The 18,254-nt window shown below is 46.8% G+C and overlaps 1 protein-coding gene across 3 annotated transcripts in view; it reads left to right on the top strand.

The window, feature by feature from the left end:
- The window catches only part of ITGB5 (integrin subunit beta 5), a 112,171-nt gene that overhangs the window by 51,089 nt on the left and 42,828 nt on the right, over window positions 1–18,254 (top strand). For 2 of the 3 annotated variants that reach the window (XM_028091289.2, XM_088024852.1), the window contains exons 6-8: window positions 9,613–9,774; window positions 11,249–11,344; window positions 13,152–13,241. In XM_028091289.2, coding sequence (XP_027947090.1) covers window positions 9,613–9,774; window positions 11,249–11,344; window positions 13,152–13,241 — 348 coding nt within the window. The remainder of the gene's footprint in view (window positions 1–9,612; window positions 9,775–11,248; window positions 11,345–13,151; window positions 13,242–18,254) is intronic. The other variant, XM_028091290.2, reaches the window with a different exon arrangement.

The following is an 18,254-nucleotide window of genomic DNA, read 5'->3' as shown; positions in this document are numbered from 1 at the left end:
CAGATGTTAGAAGTAAACAAAGCAGCAAGTTTGTCTTCACTCTTGAGAGGAGCCAGTTTTTGTTTATTTTCTCAAAGTCAGGGAGGCCTGGTCTATCATCTCGGTTCCCACTTCCCCCTTTCGTGGACTGCTGCCTCCTCTTCACCGTCTCACAGAGCCCCAGGTCCCCCAGACGGACTCGCAGGCCTGGCTGTGCGGGTCCTCCCAGTAACCATCCCTGCTGTGTGCCTGGCCTCTGCCCGTTCCCGCTCCCACAGCCTGATGCAGACAGCAAGCCAGTCCGCAGCCCTTAGTGCTTCCCGTATTTAGGTGTTTCAACTGAGATGTTTGTGAGGATGGAAAGCATACTAGATAGCTGTTGGAATTGCGAGTGTTGTGATGGGAGACTTCTAACCCCGCTGGGTCGGGTTGTGGTGCCCAGCTCTGATTGTGTGTGTGTGTGTTCACCTGCTTGTCCTTCATTGAGTGCTGAGCATATGCCGCCTCCAGTGCTCTTGCTATTCTGGGGTGTGGGCCCTGCACCCCTTTCTCTCTTTCCGCAGCTCCAGATCCATCCTCGCTGCTGAGGGCAAATTCCCTACTGAGTTTTCCACCCTGGGAAAGTACTCTCTGGCCCCAGCCCTGGTTCAGCGGGTTGGTCCCCCACAGAACTAGACAGATAGATAGAGGGTTTGCCTCCAGGGACCTGGATGGGATCGGAGATTCGGGCTTGGTGACGGTCCCCCCAGCCGTTCATTACTCCTGGCTCACATCCGTAGTCCATGGAGGGCTGCTTTCCACATAGTGTGGCCGCCTGCCCTTGTGGGTTGCCAACCTGGAAGAGCTGGAATACACTGGGTCATGGTCACACCTCCCCGGCAGAGTGCAGGTAGGTGGCCAGGAGGAAGGTGAGCCTCGGGCTGTGCCTGCTCGCCTGCAGTGTTTAGGAAGTGAAGGGAAAGCTTGGGAAATCGTGTTTAGCATTGCCCAAGGGTTCTGGCTCCACACAGGAATGAGAAAATTGGGAGTTTGGGACTGGCTGGTGCTGTTGGGGGAACAGAGAAGATGAAAAAGGTAATTCCAAGGTTTCGGGAGAGGGCATGTGATAGTCCCATTGTCAGAAATGAGGAAGCCTGGAGGAGCGGTTCATCTGGGCCAAAGATGGTGCTGCATCTTCAGATGAGCTGAATTCCAGGTGATGGCAGACACTTGGGTTTTGGCTCAGACCTGGGAGGAAAGCTCAGGAGAGAGGGCAAGTGCAGGGTGTGATTGCCAGTCAGCCAAGTAAATCTCCACAGTGTTGTCTTTGACCTCATCCAACTGCTGGGAGAGCAGCAAGAGGGGCAGGGGAGGGACGGTGCAGTGTGCCGGACGTGCAGGGGGGCTCAAAGGAGCTCCGGGTTGGCACAGAGGCCCCAAGAGCAAGGCCTGTGGTGGCCATGGGATTGGTTCTTATCCTTGGCTGCACATAAGGCTCCACCTGGGAGCTTTAGAAACCCTGATGGCTGGGCGGCAGATCAGCCCAGTTAGATCAGGAGCCCTGGGCATTCGTATTGGTGAAGCTCCCTCGAGGACCCTAAAGTGCAGCCAGGGCAGAGAACCACGTGCGCATGAGGGAGGGAGACAGGATGTGAAAATTGCTGTCTGGGGGTCATGGTCATGTGGAGACGTCTGATGATAAGGAATTGAGAGGAAATAGAGGCCATAAATCTGCCAGTCTTAGAGGCAGAAACAAGTGAGATTGGCAGCATAGCTGGGTCACAAGAAGAGTTATGCAAAGTGGGTCATGAGCATGTTTTTAGGCACATGGAAAGGAACCAGAAAAGAGAATGACCGATGGAATAAACTCTCCAAAGAGGGCAGGATGCAGGGGCTGTGCTTCCTCGGGACAGGAGGAATACTCCTTCTTTGGGGACAGAGGGATCAGAGAGGCCAGGAGGATGCCCCTGGGACTGAAAGGCACTGTGAGCCGCCGGGAGTCGACGGGGAGGCAGTCCCGGTATCTGTCTCTTTTGGTGATGAAAAAGCTGAGGTCCTCTCCTGAGCGAGTGCGGGAATGGGGGTTTGAAGGCTAAAACAGACCTCGTGGTGAACTTGACGCAGATCTGAGCCGCGAACCAAGAGAAGTTAAGTGAATTGCGACCTTGGCCGGATGCCACATTTCTTGCTTCTGAGTCGGGTACATTTCCGTCCTGCCTAGCCCCTGACATTTTCATCTCGCGGCTGACCTCTATGGCATTTAATGAAACTGGCTTTTAAATATTTTGGTTTTACTCTGAGACGTGGAGAAAAATGTAGCTAAATAAATAGGTCTAGGTTTTTTTTCTCTTAAAATTTTTTTTTTCTAAAAAGAGAATATATTCAATCTAAAAGTATAGAAAATGCAGATAAGCAGGAAGGAGAATAAACATCACCCGTGACCCTACAGTGCGAAGATAAGATTGTGTGCTTCTGAATTACATACTTAGGTCGCAGATGTGCAACTCGGTGGAAATACCGATGACAGTCATTGTCAGATTTTAACTGTTTACTACATAAACGTACAGAGCTGGGTGTCCCTCCTCTGTGTCATTTTCTCAACAGCCCCATTTTATCAGTATTCTGTTATCTCCTTTTTATAGAAGAGAAGCAGCGGGAGAGGACTGAGTAACTTGCCCGAGGTCAGAAAGACAGGTTGAGGCAGGTGTGGGGCTGACCTGGGACCGGCCAGACGAGCCCCTTACTGCTGTGCGACGCTGCCGTGGAACAAGAAGATGTGTGCCAGCGGTATTCCCCTGCACATTACTGATGTTTGTCTATCCGTGTCATTTCTTGTAATTAAGAGACTTTATGAGCAAACCAAGTCTTCCTTAAATGAAACAGCTTTATTGAGGTATAACTGATGTATAATAAACTATACATATTGAAAGTGTACAATTTAAGAAATTTTGACATGTTTACACACCACCTGGGAGATACACACACACACACACCCACGCACCCACGATCAAGATAATGAACATACCCTTCTCTCCCCAGGGAGTACTTATGCTCCTTTGTCATTTCTCCCTCCTGTGTCTCCTGCTTCTCACCCCAGGTAGCCCCTAATTAGCTTTCTGTCACTATACATGAGTTTGCATTTGCTAAAATTGTATATATTCAGTATATATACTTTTTTGGCCTGGTTTATTTCACTGCACACAATGATTTTGAGACTTATCTGTGCTGTCGAGTGTCTCCATCCTTTCCTTTTGTTACTGAGTAGAATTCCATTGCATGGCTGGACCACAACTTGTTTATCCATCTACTTGTGGATGGATATTTGGGTTGTTTTGGATATCTGGTCATTTTGGCCTATTACAAATAGAGCTGCTATAAATGTTTGTGTTCAAGTGTTTGTATGGATGTTTGCCTTTGTTTCTTTTCCTTCTGTAGCTGGGAGTGGATTTGCTGGGTCATCTGGTGGGTGTTTAACTTTTTAAGAAACTGCCAGACTGTTTTCCAAAGTACACGTATCATTTTACATTGCTCGCGGCAGCGTGTGACTCCGCATCTCCATCAGCATTTGATGTGGTCAGTCTTTTTCGTTTCAGCTATTTGGTTAGGTGTGTGGTAGAATTTCATTGTGGTTTTAATTCAAGGCTTTTTAAACTTTTCAGTATGCAGTACTTCATAGGCCCTGTGACGATGGCAGAGGCTCCCACATCAAGCAGTGAAGGCCAAGGGAAGAAATGGAGAAATTAGTACCAGTCTCAGAGTAATGATAGACCCTTATTGTAGCCCCTCTTTTATGTGCTAAGGGCTTTTTTTTTTTCCCTAAAGATTTTATTTATTTATTTGACAGAAAGAGACACAGCGAGAGAGGGAACACAAGGGGGAGTGGGAGAGGGAGAAGCAGGGTTCCCGCTGAGCAGGGAGCCTGATGCGGGTCTTGATCCCAGGACGCTGGGATCATGACCTGAGCTGAAGACAGACGCTTAACGACTGAGCCACCCAGGCTCCCCGCTAAGGGCTTTTTAATACATTACATCTACACCTAGTATCAACCCTGCAAAATAGGATTTCCTCCATTTTACTGATGAAGAAACCAAGGCTGAGAGAGGTGTCGCAGAGCAAAGCAAATTTGAACTCAGCCTCGTCTGTTCAAAAGCTCATGTACTCTGGCTACCACACCATACTCCATCTTGTAGCTCTTCTTTCTTTAAAAAAAGCAGTCCGCTTTCCCACTATTGCTCTCTGCCCCAAACATGGCATACAGAACTTAAGCCTTCAAAATAATCCAGGCAGACAGTAGGAAAATTATTTCTAATGTAAATCCTCTGTGGAGTCACTGCTTATGAAATCAGAGCCCAAAAGCCTGGGTGAATGAATAAGCATGTCCTGACTCATTCTCTGCAGCCCAACCTCTGGGCCAAGTTTGTTAACGTCACTTACATAACAAGAGTCCAGTTCAGAGAAAACAAATATTATTATTATTATGCTGCGCCATTCTTCTTTTGTAGAGCTATTTCTGTTTCAGATGCAACCTTTCAATTTAACAAACATTTATCTTGGACCCAGCAGTCATTAGTTGAGAGATTACTAAGTATTTTAATGAATTCTTTCATTTCTCTCTCTCTCTCTCTCTCTCTCTCTCTCACACACACACACACACACACACACACACACACACACACACACACACACACAACCCCACACACACCCCTATGTCATCCTCTTTCCCTGTATGATTGGCTAGTTCAGCTTTGTAAGTAAGAAATGGATCACCTGACTCTGGCTTTCCTGGTCCTTACTCTTTCAGTGACCTTGAGCTACTTAATGTCTCTGAACACCAGTGTCCCCATCTACATGATGGCGGTATATTCCCCACATTACAAGGGTTGTGGTAAAGATTAAGTGGAATAGTAGAGGTGATCAGTAAATGTTAAGTAGTAGTATTCCTGTTTTTACTAACAAGAAAAAAGCTTTTGAGGCGTCAAAAAATTTGGTCAAAGCTGCATGGGTAAGTAGGGGCAGCAACAAAATGGGAATGCCTATTTGGGGGCACCCAGGTTCCACATTGTTCTGTGTCCTTGTTGCCAGCCTCCTTTAGGTTCCTACAAGCCCCCTGGGGAGCTGGTGTGGAAGAGAAGACGGAAACAGTTGAACAACAGACCCGCGTTCAAAACCCAGTCTTGTGAAAGTAGTACTTGCTTCTAAAAGACAGTTGGGGGCACAATGGAAAAAAGAAAAAGATATTGCTTGTCGTCTCGCCCCCAACCACATTATGGTGTACGTTGTTTGAATTGCTCTTACTCTCTTTTTCCTCAAAAGTCATGCTCGTTTCTCACCTGGTTTGTAATCACACCGCCATTATAGTATTGTATACTTTGTTTTCCACTTAATATTACACATGTTTACACATAATTTCATACTTTTAATGAACATCATTTCTAATGGCCAGAGAGAAGCTATCTCCGTTTACTTAACCATTCCTGAATCAGGGTATTCACGTCTTTCCCTGTGTGTCACTGCTGGTGAAAATGCTGTGTGCATACTTCAGAAAACTTGCAGATAGAGTCCCTTGAAGTCAAATCATTGAGTGAAAAGATGTACACTTCTTGAAGGGTTTTTTGTTTTGTTTTGCTTTAAGTCCCATTATTGGGGGATAAGTTACACAGAGCAAAACTCACCCTTTTAGGCTAAGGTCTTCCAGCCACGCCCACAGTGAAGATAGAGATTATTTCCCTCCCCCAGAAATTTTCTGAGCCTCCCTTTGTTGCTGGCCCCTCCCTTTACTCCCAGCCTTTGGCAACTACCGATTTGTTTCTGTCCCTGTTTTTGTCTTTTCCCAAGTATCATATGAACAGTACGTTGCCTTTGGAGTCAGGCGTTTTTCACTTAACGTAATGCTTTGGAGATTGGTCCAAGTTATGTGTGTGTTACTAGTTGGTTCCTCTTTGTGCAGAACAGTATTCCATTGTATAGATGTACAACATTGTGTCTCTGTTCACCACTTGATGCACATTGTTTCTACTTTTTGATGATTATGAATAGCTGCTATAAATATTTACGTAGATGGGCACCTGGCTGGCTCTTTCCAACTCTCGATCTTGGGGTTGTGAGTTCAAGCCCCATGTTGGATGTAGAAATTCCTTAAAAATAAAATCTCAAAAAATATATATTTACATAGAAATCCTCATGTGAGCATAAGTTTTCATATCCTTTGGGTAAATACCAAAGAGGGGGATTGCTGGGTTGACGGTAAGTGTATGTGTAACTTTATTAGAATCTGCCAAGCTGTTTCCAAAGTTGCTGGAACGTTTGTATTCTCACTAACAATTGTGAGAGCTCCAATTACACCACATCTTTGCCAGCACTTGGTATTATCAGGGGTAGTGTGTTTGTCATTGGAATAGCTATCTAATGGCATTCTTATTGTGGTTTCAATGTGCAGTTCTAATGATGTTGAGGACCCTTTCTTGCGCTTATCTTCATCCCTATCTCTTCTTTGGTGAAATGTCTGTCCAAGTCTCTATCTTTTTAAATTCATTTGTCTGTTTTCTTACTGACCTATGGAGTGCTTTATGTGTTCTGCTTACAAGTTCTTTATCAGTTTTTATTTCTTTGCAAATGTTTTCTCCCAGTCCATGCCTTGTCATTTCATTTTCTTAATGGTGTCTTTCAAAGAGCAGATGTTTTTAATTTTGATGAAGTCCAATTCATCTCCTGTGAATCATCTAAGAAATCTCTGCCTAGATGAAGGTCACAAAGGTTTTCTCCTGTTCCTTCAGAAGCTTTATTAGTCTTAGGTCTAGTTAATTTTTTAATCTCTTTAGTAAGAGGTATGGATTGAGCTTCATTTTTTTCCATATGGATGGCTAATTGTTCCAGTACCTTCTATTGAATTGACCATATATGTGTGGGTCTATTTATCTCTTTCATGCTCCACCGTCTATGTTTATTGGTTGTCTCCATTACTGTTGCTTTATAATGAGCCTTGACCTTAGATAATGAGTCCCTCAACTTTGTTGTTTTTAGAAAATTATTTGACTAGTCTCCATTATTTGCCTTTCCATATGAATTTTAGATTAAACTTACTATTTTTTCAAAAAGCCCTTCTTGGCTTTTGATTGGGATTGTGTCAAGTTTATAGATCTGTCTGGGAAGAAATGACATCTCAGTAACATTAATACTTCTGACCCATGGAAACTAACTCTCTGTACATTTTTTTAGGTCTCTGATTTTCTTTAAGGTTCTTAACACACATTGCCAAATTAAAGGTTGTTCTTCTACTTTCTTGTCAGGGTGTTTAGCACATTGTTGTGTCCTCGTGGATAGCAGATCCACATTTTTCCTGCAAAAAGTGCTGTTGATTTACATTCCTCCCCCCCCACTTTGTTGTTTTTTTTTTTTAGAGAGGGAGGAGGGGGGCAGAGGGAGAGCGAGAGTCTTAAGCAGGCTCCACGCCCAGCACAGAGACCAACCCAGGGCTCTATCTCACAACCCTGAGATCATGACCTGAGCTCAAACCAAGAGTCAGCTGTTTAACCGACTGAGCCACCAGGCCCCCTACACTCTCTTGATTATGCTCTGTCTCCTAAGCATCCTGCCCTCCCACACTCCATGGTTTATAATATACTGCTTTATTTATTTCACAGTTTTAAACTCTTTTTTTTTTTTTTTAAGATTTTATTTATTTATTTGAGAGAGAAAGCATGAGCAGGGGGGAGGGACAGAGGGAGAAACAGGCTCCCCGCTGAGCAGGGAGCCCGACATGGGGCTCTATCCCAGGACCCTGGGATCATGACCTGAGCCGAAAGCAGATGCTTAACCGACTGAACCACCCATACGCCCCTCACAGTTTTAAACTCTTTATCAAAGTCTAGAGTATGTGCAGAAAACAACAGAAGAGTGCATCTCCGTAAATTTTCACAAGGTAGAAATACCAGATCAATAAACAGAACATCACCAGCAAACCAGAAGCCTCCTTGTGACCTTTGTCAGTTATTAACTCCCCCTAGTTGTGCCTCCAAGGGGAACTATTGTCTTGACTTCTAACACCACAGATTAGTTTTGTCATGGCTTAGCTTTCATTGCTGTCAGAGACTTGCTAGGTTTCTTATTTTAGGTCCGCAAAATGTGCTTGGCCTCCTCTTTGTGCCTTCGCTAGTGCCAAGAACACCCACCCCGCTCTTTTGCCTTCTCCTTCATTTCTTCTTCCAGCTTCCTTGAAGAGTCCTTCCTGTCTTTCCAGCTCAGCTTAAGTTTCACATACCCTGGGAGGGCTTTCCCTCCGTTTCCCCTCCTGTTTCCCTTGACATTGTATGCCCTCATCATGAGGTGTTGGAGTTGTGTTTCCATTTGCCTGTAAGCTCTTTGGGATCTGGAATAAGCTGTTTTGTGGACCCAGTGCCTTCCATAGGGCCTGGCACACAGTAGAGATCAGCAAATATATGTTGGATGAATGTTGAGTATCAAGGAGACTGATTCCCCAAAAGGTTAAGTTCCTTCTCACAGGAGGCATCCTGCTTGCTCTCAGTCCTCATTGGCTTCTCTTCAAACCTTTTTTCTCCCTCTCATTAGTCTGACTTTTTGTGATTTATTTTTTTATTTCCATGCTGCTTTTGGAGCAAGTGAGAAAATATTATAGTTCTTTAAGGCTGTTAAATTCATCAGTATGGTGATAAGAAAGACACTGATGCCTTCAACCCCTCATGTCTGAAGAACGACAACTCTTAACTTGTAAAATCTGTGAATCCAGTCTTCGGCTTTCACATCAAGTATGCATGTGTAGATAACTCTCGACGTGTTTAATACTTCATGTATTCACTGTGCTACCAACATATTTGGGGATGCCCTTTCACTGTGTGTAAGAAAGTAGCCATGTCTCAGTTTCTGTTGCTCTGGATCAGGGTCCAGCTGCTAATAATAACAACTGGGAGTGTTTTTGTGTAGCATTGGGGCCACAGTGGCTCAATATGAGAAACAGTCTTCCCTTTGCCATACAGACCATGTTTAGCTGTGCCTCTGACTGGAGTGAATGTATGAAGCTGGGAAGGGAGAACAGAACAATCTGATCGACCTTAAACACTAAAGTAGCTCAGTTAATGACTGAAGTTGTTTACACCTACCAGACTAGATGGCAGATTTTTACCAGATCCTCCAAAGACAGATCCATTAATCATTGGGACACTCCATTCTGAGCGATTTGTGTCTCACTGGGTGACTGAAGTATTCCCTTACTGGTCATCTTAGATAAGGCCAGCCAGCCCGAGTACATTGTCGGGGGTTGGGTTGAGGTGGGTTAAAGGCTTTTGTGATGAAGGAATAACACATGCAGCTAGAAGGGGTAGCCCTCAGGTATAACTGAAAGGAGCAGGGAAGCATATGATGGTCAGGAGGGAGGTTCCAGGCACTTGGGCCAGTATAGGCCTAGCTGTGCAGATTTGTCTCTGTGTACTTAGGCTTCCTGAGTCCAGGCTGTGTCTCTTCTGAGCTCTGTGGAATCCTTCCTGAGTGGTTTCTGTGAGCGCTCCCCAGCTATGCATGTAGGGGAATGCCTCTGATTCAGACCGTGACCCGGGGAGATGGACCAGTGCCCTGTCCAATGTCCTGGGGCACGCTTGGGCAGCAGTCAGAAATGCTTGGCACCCATCAAACTTCTGTCCTCAGGAGAAGATCGGCTGGCGAAAGGATGCACTGCATTTGCTAGTGTTCACTACGGATGACGTGCCCCACATCGCGCTGGATGGAAAACTGGGGGGCCTGGTACAGCCACATGATGGCCAATGCCACCTGAACGAGGCCAACGAGTACACTGTGTCCAATCAGATGGTGAGAGCCTAGGACCCCAGCCCAGCTCCCATGATCCTGCCTGTGGTCCAAGTGTTCACCTGGCCCTCCACTCATGGACTTTCCAGTCTGTTCTGGGAATCAGGTTTCTATTCCATCTCGCCCAGCTAGGCTTCCAGAACTCCTCATTAACTTAGAACATTTCTCACCAATTTCTGTAGCTGGTTCATCTTCCTGCCATTGTGCACTTAAATGCAAGCCAATTGAGGAAGAGGTGACCAGGGCAGACAGGATACGTCTCAGAGGGTGGAGGTGATCTTACAGGAGGGCAGGGACTGTGCTCCTGTGGAGATCAAAACTGGGACAGAAGTTACAGGGAAAAACAAGTGACGATAATACTTTGTGACTTCTAGAAATGAGCTCCCGTAGGCACTGAGTTCTGTCGGTGTCAGGAGTATGGCTGCAGGTGTCCTGCCCAGAATGGGAGGCCCCAAGGACCTTCCATTCTCAATAGTCTGTGACCATGACCATGTCATTTAAAACAGTTTATGTAAAATTTCAAACATGTATAATAATAGATAGACCAGTGAAATGAACTCCTATATACCTATTGCCTAGATGCAACAATTATCAAGATCTTGTCACACTTAACTGTGCAATAAAAAAAAACAAAACAAAAAACTATACCCTTTTCCTTCCCAAATCCATTCTGGTGTCTGGCTAGAGAGAAATATCTTATATATTTTGTTTGTTTGTTTGTTTTGCTGGACAAGCCCATTTTCTCCAGTTTCAAGCCTTACATATTATCCAAGAATAATGGAGTCTGGAAAATGGACTCATAACTATGAAACTTGATAACTGTAAGAGCTGATGAGGACCTCTGTACCCATCGTTAGCCCTTAAAGTCCTTCAGGGCATTATTAGACTGCCTCTCAGCCTCCACCCTCCCCTCCTGCCTGGCCCCCCGCCCCCACCACATCCCAACTTTTAATCCAGAGGTCAGCAGCCTCTTCTGCCCATTCTGAGTTGTGAGCAAGACCTGTGGGGGACATCGACAGGCCCAGTTGTTGGGCTTAGGAGAAGGTAAATAGGGCACGGAGATAGGGAGGAGAGGTCTTAGGGAAGACAGGAAAGATAATGACCAGGTGCTGGTGGTGGATGGTAGGATGTGGTGGGTGGACTCGGGGGGCCTCTCCTCTGCCCCATTCCCGCTGGAAGGATAGAGGAGGCACGGATCAGGTGTGGGGATCTCCTACTCATCATATCTCCATTCTGGCTTGGGAGGGGCCGGGGGGGAACGCATCTAGTTTGGGAGGTGCCAAAGGGTCCTTTCCTGGAGATCTCGGCGTATTTCCCCAGTTTGAAGCTGCGGATGGGGCTTGGTTATTAAGGGTGGCCAGGGGAAGATGCTTTTCCCAGCAAATGATGAGTGCCTGAGTGCATGTTGGAGCTGGGGGCTGCTATCTCAGCCTGTTAGAAATGTTACAGCTTTGACCTTTTTTTGCCTTGGCCCTAGGATTATCCATCCCTTGCCTTGCTTGGAGAGAAGTTGGCAGAGAACAACATCAACCTCATCTTTGCAGTGACAAAAAGCCATTATATGCTCTACAAGGTATGCCTGGAGGGAATGAGGGAGGCTGGTGGCCTGATTCTGGGGCCCATGATGACCCCAAGGTGAATAGGAGATTAGAATGTGGGGAGGTGGGGTGAGGAATGTTAACAGCCTTGCTCTATGTGGGAGGGGATCCAAAGGAGGGGCGGAATATAGCCCTGTCTTGATCTAGTGGAAAATAGTAGTATTGAAGAAGCTATTAGCATTCTTCTAGCAGTACATGCCTTTATAAGCAATGTAAACATATGGTATCTAGTCTGATCCTGAGAAAAACTTTGGAAACAGTATGAGGTCCCATTTTTCAGGTGATGAAATGGATATCCAATGTAATAGGGAAGAACAATATAAAATAAAAGTATACAGGAAGAAAGCTCAGGCATCGAAGCAGGCTACATTACTCACTCCAGTATTTGGAGTTTTATGCCTTCCTCAAAGAGTGGAGCAGACCAGGGGCTTAGTCTGAGACAGGAATTCCCAAAGAAAGCAACAGATGTCTTGAGTGAATAGAGCAGTCTGTGTATGAATCTATTCTAAGAGACTTTTCCTGGGTCAGCCTCTGGACCGTCATTATAAGCTCCCCTCGTGAATGTGTTCTTTCTCACAACCATAGGCAAGTCACATTTTGAACCAGAAGTCTCCTAGTTGCTCAGGGAGTGTTCATGTAAGTTAAATGTAAAACCCAGCTCCCCTCCGACTTCCTTTGCCTTGAGAAGTTATGAGAACTGAATCGGCAATCCCTCCCCAGCCCTGCCCGCCCCTCAGACTGCCAGTCCCCGTCCCCTCTCCAGACTGCTCCTAAATATCCACAGAAGAACCTCTGTCTGACTGTGGTTTTTCTCTTGCTTCTGCCTGAGATTATCACTGATAAAATGCCACTTACATCTACTTGAGTTCTTTCTCTTCTTCTAGTCCGAATCAGTTTTAGAAGATGAAAACAAGGGAAGAGGATTGTTTTTCTTGTTTTGTGCAGTGGAAGATAGGACAAAACCTGTCCGTTTACAAGGAACATTTCTAGAAGGATCGATTGCACACACTAGACTGGGTATGCTTCCAGACACTTCAAGACAGAAGCGATCCACTGTGGCCTAAGCCATTCTTGCTCAGAACCAAGGACACCTTGCTCAGGGAGGCGGCCCATGCGGTCCAGGACAGGCTGAGGGCAGTGGGAGTTTCTAGAGGTCTCTGGCACTTTAATATGTGGCCTGCTCAGGCGTTGGGACAAATGAAAGAGGAAAGGCAACCACTTCAAGGTTGCCTGCTGTGCCACGGGATTTCACCCTGAGATACCCAGCTGTTCCTGGGAAACCACCATTCACATCTCAGTTCCCTACTGAGGGAAGAGGCCATAGTTGAGACTCTTGGAAGAGCTTCCCCTTTTGCTCCTGCTGAAGATATTGAGGGCGTCCTTGAGCTGAACTTGGGAATACAGATCTATGTAGACTTGAGAAAAGATGGCAAGAATATTGAGACTATGTTACCCATAGAGGAGACTGGAATTTCGGAGAGTTGTCTGTTGCATGTCAGAGGGGAGAGGTCTCCTGGAAGGAGCAGGACATTCTACTTCAGGAGCAGATCTTGCCAGGCCCTTTGCACTCAGACCTTCAAAGGTCGATATCCCACAGCCTGCTGTGGCAGCTCCATTCCGCAGAGCCGGTTCTTCTTGCCTCGCGTTGTGGTGTCTTCTCCAGTTTATGGTGTGAGAGAGTGTGGTGCTGCAGGGTCCTTACTGGTCTAAGCTCAGAAGAGCAGTCAGTATAGAAGGGCAAAATTGGCTTACATTTCTTCTTCCTTTCTTTTTCTTTTCAAGAATTTCACAGCCTTGATACCTGGAACAACAGTGGAGATTTTACATGGAGACTCCAAAAATATCATTCAGCTGATTATCAATGCATACAATGTAAGTCAGCAGTTTCTTCCCCACTGCCACCTCCACCCCACCCTCTCCCGCCAAGGCCCCAGGAGCTGATGTGCATGCAGGTGGGCAGTGAGTTATGCTGGTGTGTGTGGCTCTGCTTCCTTTGCCTGTCTCTCTCTCTCTCTCTTTTTTTAAAGATCTTATTTATTTATTTGAGAGAGAGAGAGCAGGAGCAGGGATAGGGCAGAGGGAGAAGCAGACTCCCTGCTGAGCAGGGAGCCCGATGCGGGGCTGGATCCCAGGACCCTGGGGTCATGACCTGAGCCGAAGGCAGACGCTTAATCAGCTGAGCCCCCCAGGCGCCCCTTTTGCTGCCTGTCTCTTCAGTTTGATGCCTCCCTCCTTCACTCAGGTTTGGGATGGAGAAGGCCACCCTACTTGATGCCACCTCTCCCCTTGCCTCTGCCCTCTTGACTCTCATCAAAAGTTGAACCCAGTGATCAGCAAATGGCTCAGTCAGACTCAGGCCCGTGGCCCCTGGACATGCTTGGGTTCTGACTTCGTGATAGCCCGGGCCCATTGGAGCACCATGCTTGGGTAGGCGTGGGCTCTCTGCACCCGTCCTGTTGCCGAGGTGATCCTTCCTGTGGGTCGGCAGGAAGTGAGAAGCATGCACACTGACCTCACATCCCAGTGGGCAGGACAGTCAACATTCCCCATGCTCTTAGAGCTCCGCATCGAGCTGCAGACTAAAATGGAATATAAGGATCCGAGAAGAAGCAAAAGGTCTTTTGCCTGCCCCCTTACGTCTGATTGTAATCAGGGCCTTTCAGAGAGAGGCTGTGAGGGCCTGGTGAGTTCTCTGCTCTGTAACTTGTCACACTGACTGGGCTCTCTGTGAGTGGTAAGTGGGGCACTCCCAGACATGCTTTAGCTGTCCCTTCCTCAGGCCGAGCCCAGCTCCATGATTCCCAAACTTCTCTCCTTCCTGTCCTCCTTTCCCTCAGTTCTGTGGACCCGTGAAGTACTTGATTCGGACCTACTTTTCTCAGGACAATGGCAAGCCCAGTTTCTTGTGCTGGCAAGTTCATACCCTCAGCCCTCCCCTCCCTGCTAAGCCCCACTAGGGTTGCAGCTTTCAGCGTCCACCCAGGCCCTCGTGGGGCCAGGTAATTCCCAAATTGGAATTCAGAGTGCGTCTTCCTGTTAAAACAAAGTTATGCATAAAGTAAATATACTTTAAGTAGCACTATTAGTCCTAAACTTATGTAGAATAGACATTGGTGGGCTAACCTCTGGGAACCTCATTATCCACTATGGCACCACACGTGTGGTAGAAAAACCATCTTACTTTCCCAGCCGTGACTGATACACACATGAGTATTTGAAGCTCTGCCTCTCCAGTGTTGACTTTGTCAACCTACTGATGCAGTCCTGTTTTGAGTTACAAAATACTGCTCAGCTGACCAGGAACCAGAGGTAATGTCCTTGCCACTGGGGGACCCCAGAGCCCTCAAGTGGTCTCCGGGAGCTTGAGCGTCCAGGCAATGAGGATTTGTGGATAGCTTTCTGTCCTCTAACCGCCCCCACCTTCTATTGCAGTTAAAGGTCCTCTTCTCACAAATGCTCCAATCCCTCCTCACTCCTGGAACTTCCTATTGAGAGAAACCAAAGACTTCCTTCCCCATCTCTTACCCCATTCCCCACATACTGACATCCTCTTTTCTGTTCTCTGATTTTTAAGTCTTCACCAGACCCAGCAGGCCAGGGTTTCCGGGTTCACCTTATCTTTGGTGGTTTTCACATTTCCACGTTGGGTGGAAACATAACTTACTGACAGAGTGTCTTAGAAGAGTGTGTGTGTGAGGGAGGGGGTCCAGGCCTGCTAATGTCACCCCCTTTCTGAGGGCCACTCCTTACTGTGAACCCCTTTGGCCTCAAGCTCTGGACTCTGGACTAGAGGGGTCAGAGTGAGAGAACCCCCTGGTGCTGCTCTCCCCGTCCCTCTGGGGGTGCAGGGGCTGAGAGACCCCTGGGTAAGGAAAGGAGAGGGGCTGCTGTTGGACCTTTTGTCACTGTGGGGGGTGTGTGCATGCATGGGTGCGTGCGTGTGTGTGTGTGTGTGTGTGTGTGTGTGTGTGTGTGACCATAGTTTGCCTTTTGCCAAGCCAGGGCCTTTGGAAAAGAAATGGCTGAAGAGTAAGCCCATCTTGGGCTCTAGGGTGGGGTGAGGATCTCTCCTAGGTTTCTGGGGAGGAGCCCCTTCCCCAGCATTTCCATCCTTAGATAGTTCCTGAGTTTAGATCCTGTTGGGAAGCTGGCTGACCTACCTTGGGGGCTCCCCCGAGAGAACTTCCTGCTGAAGGCCTAGGCTCTCTGCTCCCATGGCTTTAATTAAGGAGGGCATAATGATCGGCTGGGTGGGAAAATGGTGCTTTGTGTGGCTGAGTGGTTCTACACTCCAACATTTGTGTGTGGGACCGCTGAAAACCAGGGAGCACAAGGCATTATTGTCGGTTCCCTGTGTGGGAGCTTGTAAATGCCTTTCTCTGAGATATGTTGCAATGGCCCTTAGCAGGTTTATTACATCTAAATTCATTTTCTTAATGAAAATCCAGGGACCTGGGGAACATGCTCTGTGCGGTTGGTGGAGGTTAGGAGAGGAATGAAGAGCCCTGTCTGCTGCTGAGGAGTCGGGGTCTGGATGAATAGAGAAAATGATCTTTTCCAGGCAGGAGCTACATTTCACCTGTGATGAACTCTGAGCGTCCAGGACCATAGCTTAACTCTGAGCTCAGCTGGCTCCTATGAAAGAACGTGTTAGGAAATGAGACACACAACTTGTGAATGAACATTTGAAACTCAACTCTTAACATGGCTGATTCTGGAATGCTATCCACAGTGACAATTCAAATTTAGTGGAAATATTTTAAAGGAGTATTATTGAGATCATGAACAAAATTAACTGTACAGATTTAAAGTGTAAAATTTGACAAGTTTTGACACAGGTACACATTTTTGAAACCATCACCACCACCAAGATATTGAACATGTGTATCAGCTCAAAGAGTTGGGATCGTTGGGAATTCCCTACTTCCGCCCCCTCCCTTCAGTGGGTATTTTAAAGATACTAACTACACTAATATGAGACAGCTAGGTATCTGGAGCCAAGTCTAGTTGGTGGAAGCCGTGTTGGGCCTCTTGGTGCTCAGCATTGAGTAGTACCTATTTCACAGGTCGTGGTCATTTCTGACAGACTCGAAGGCCAGGGCTGGGCCTCGAGGGCGTATGTGTGTGTGTGTGTGCCCATGCACTTAGTGTGCACTTAGCTCTGGTTTTCCTTTCACCTGCTCCTCTCCTTGGCCTGAGTGTGAGCCCAGCTGTGACCGGACTGTTTGCTTTTCTCTGTGTTACCTTACCGTCTCAGTGTTTTGTGGTGGATTCCATATGAGTCATGCAGCAGATGACTAAGTTTGGGTGTTGACTCTGACCTCCCCTAGAGAGCTGGCCAACCATCTGTGGGGACGTTCTGAAGAGATTTTGGTTGAAGCACATGTAACAGATGAAACAGCTGTGGGATTTAGCCAGGCTGAGGAGGGAGCCAGATGGGAAGGGTATGTTTAAATCCATGTCTTGCAGACTCGAGTCTGTTGTAGACAGCTTTCATAGTGTGAAATCTTCAACTCTGGGCTTTGATTTATGTATTTTTGCTTGCTGTGCCAAATTCTTCGTTGTGAGAGATCACCGAGTCCTCTCAAGAGAGGTTAGCAATGTGGAGTTTGGCTGTGCTGTCAGTGCTGGGGAGAGGTTCCCTTCCAGAGCCCAGAGGGAGGCTCTGGGTGCACACACACAACACCAGCATTATGTTACACTGAGAAAGGGGAATAGGGCTCAGAATCATGGGAGGGGGGCTCTTTTCAAATGGGGAAGAACAGAAGGGGCTGGAAACCGCTAGCCTGGCATGTGGAGGAGGGTAGTAGGAGAGACTGTGGTAGATGTGCCTCCTAGCGGAGCGCGTGTTCCTGTTTTCGTCGTTGTCATCCATTGTGCGCCCACCCACAACACAGCTGGCCTGATGTAAAGCAACTGCAGAGGTGACCTGGCCTGCCTGAGGATGTTAATAGCCTTTAAACTTGTGACATCCTTGACATTGTCTCCTTGTCCTAGGATGAGGAGTAAGGAAACATCTTCAGGGGCAGATCTGGTAGGAGTTAAGTGAATTTCAGGAGTCATATGTAAGTCTTCAGGCATAAGAACTGCATTGCCTGTAGCTTTGATCCTCTACTGTATTTTATGTTCCATCCCATGTATTCATTCATTTGTTCAGCAAATATATACCGATGGCCTGATGTGTGGCAGACATCATCTATATCTTGGGGGGGGGGCAGTAAACACAACACTGTCCTGCCCTCTGGGATCCCGTAGTCTTTTACAGCAGATAGACCCTTATGACCAGAATGCAACCTGACCATCGGCACGTTCTAAGGTCGAACACTGCAGGGAGAAGGCCTGGTTCTGTCCTGCCTGCTTTCAGCAGCTGAATGACCTTGGATGATACCTTTTCTTTGGCCTCAGTTCCCACTTCCATAAACTGACAGGTTTGAACTGAATAATCTCCGCAATTCCTATCCCCTGCCCCCAACATCTTAAGAGTTTCTGATTCCTATGGGGAGTAGGAATAACACAAACTTCAGATCACAACACAAGGCTTTGGGGTCTTAGGGCCAGAATGAAGCACAGATTTGATTTCCACCCATTACAGTTACCAGTTCATTCAATAGGAGTCCCAGTCCCCAGTGCTCTTTCTCCGCTATTAATGCTTCCAGGTGGCAGCTCCAGCAGATCTTCATGGGGAGGGAGCACTAGTGTTTCCTCCCAATGTCTTGCTGGCAAGCCACAGGACCCTCATGTTTTATGTGACTGATCCTAAGTAATTTTTTACATAGCTCCAATCTACCTAGCCCTTTTTTGATATACTGATTTACCTCATTCTCATAGTTGTTCACAATTAGAAAATATGTATATTTTAAATTGACCTTGTCTTAGAATATAAAT

Source organism: Eumetopias jubatus, unplaced genomic scaffold (assembly GCF_037043125.1).
Source record: "Eumetopias jubatus isolate StellerSeaLion01/CBP00866 unplaced genomic scaffold, mEumJub1_p1.0 scaffold_1, whole genome shotgun sequence".
Classification (NCBI taxonomy): Eukaryota; Metazoa; Chordata; class Mammalia; order Carnivora; family Otariidae; genus Eumetopias; species Eumetopias jubatus.
This window is presented reverse-complemented; position numbering and strand designations above follow the sequence as displayed.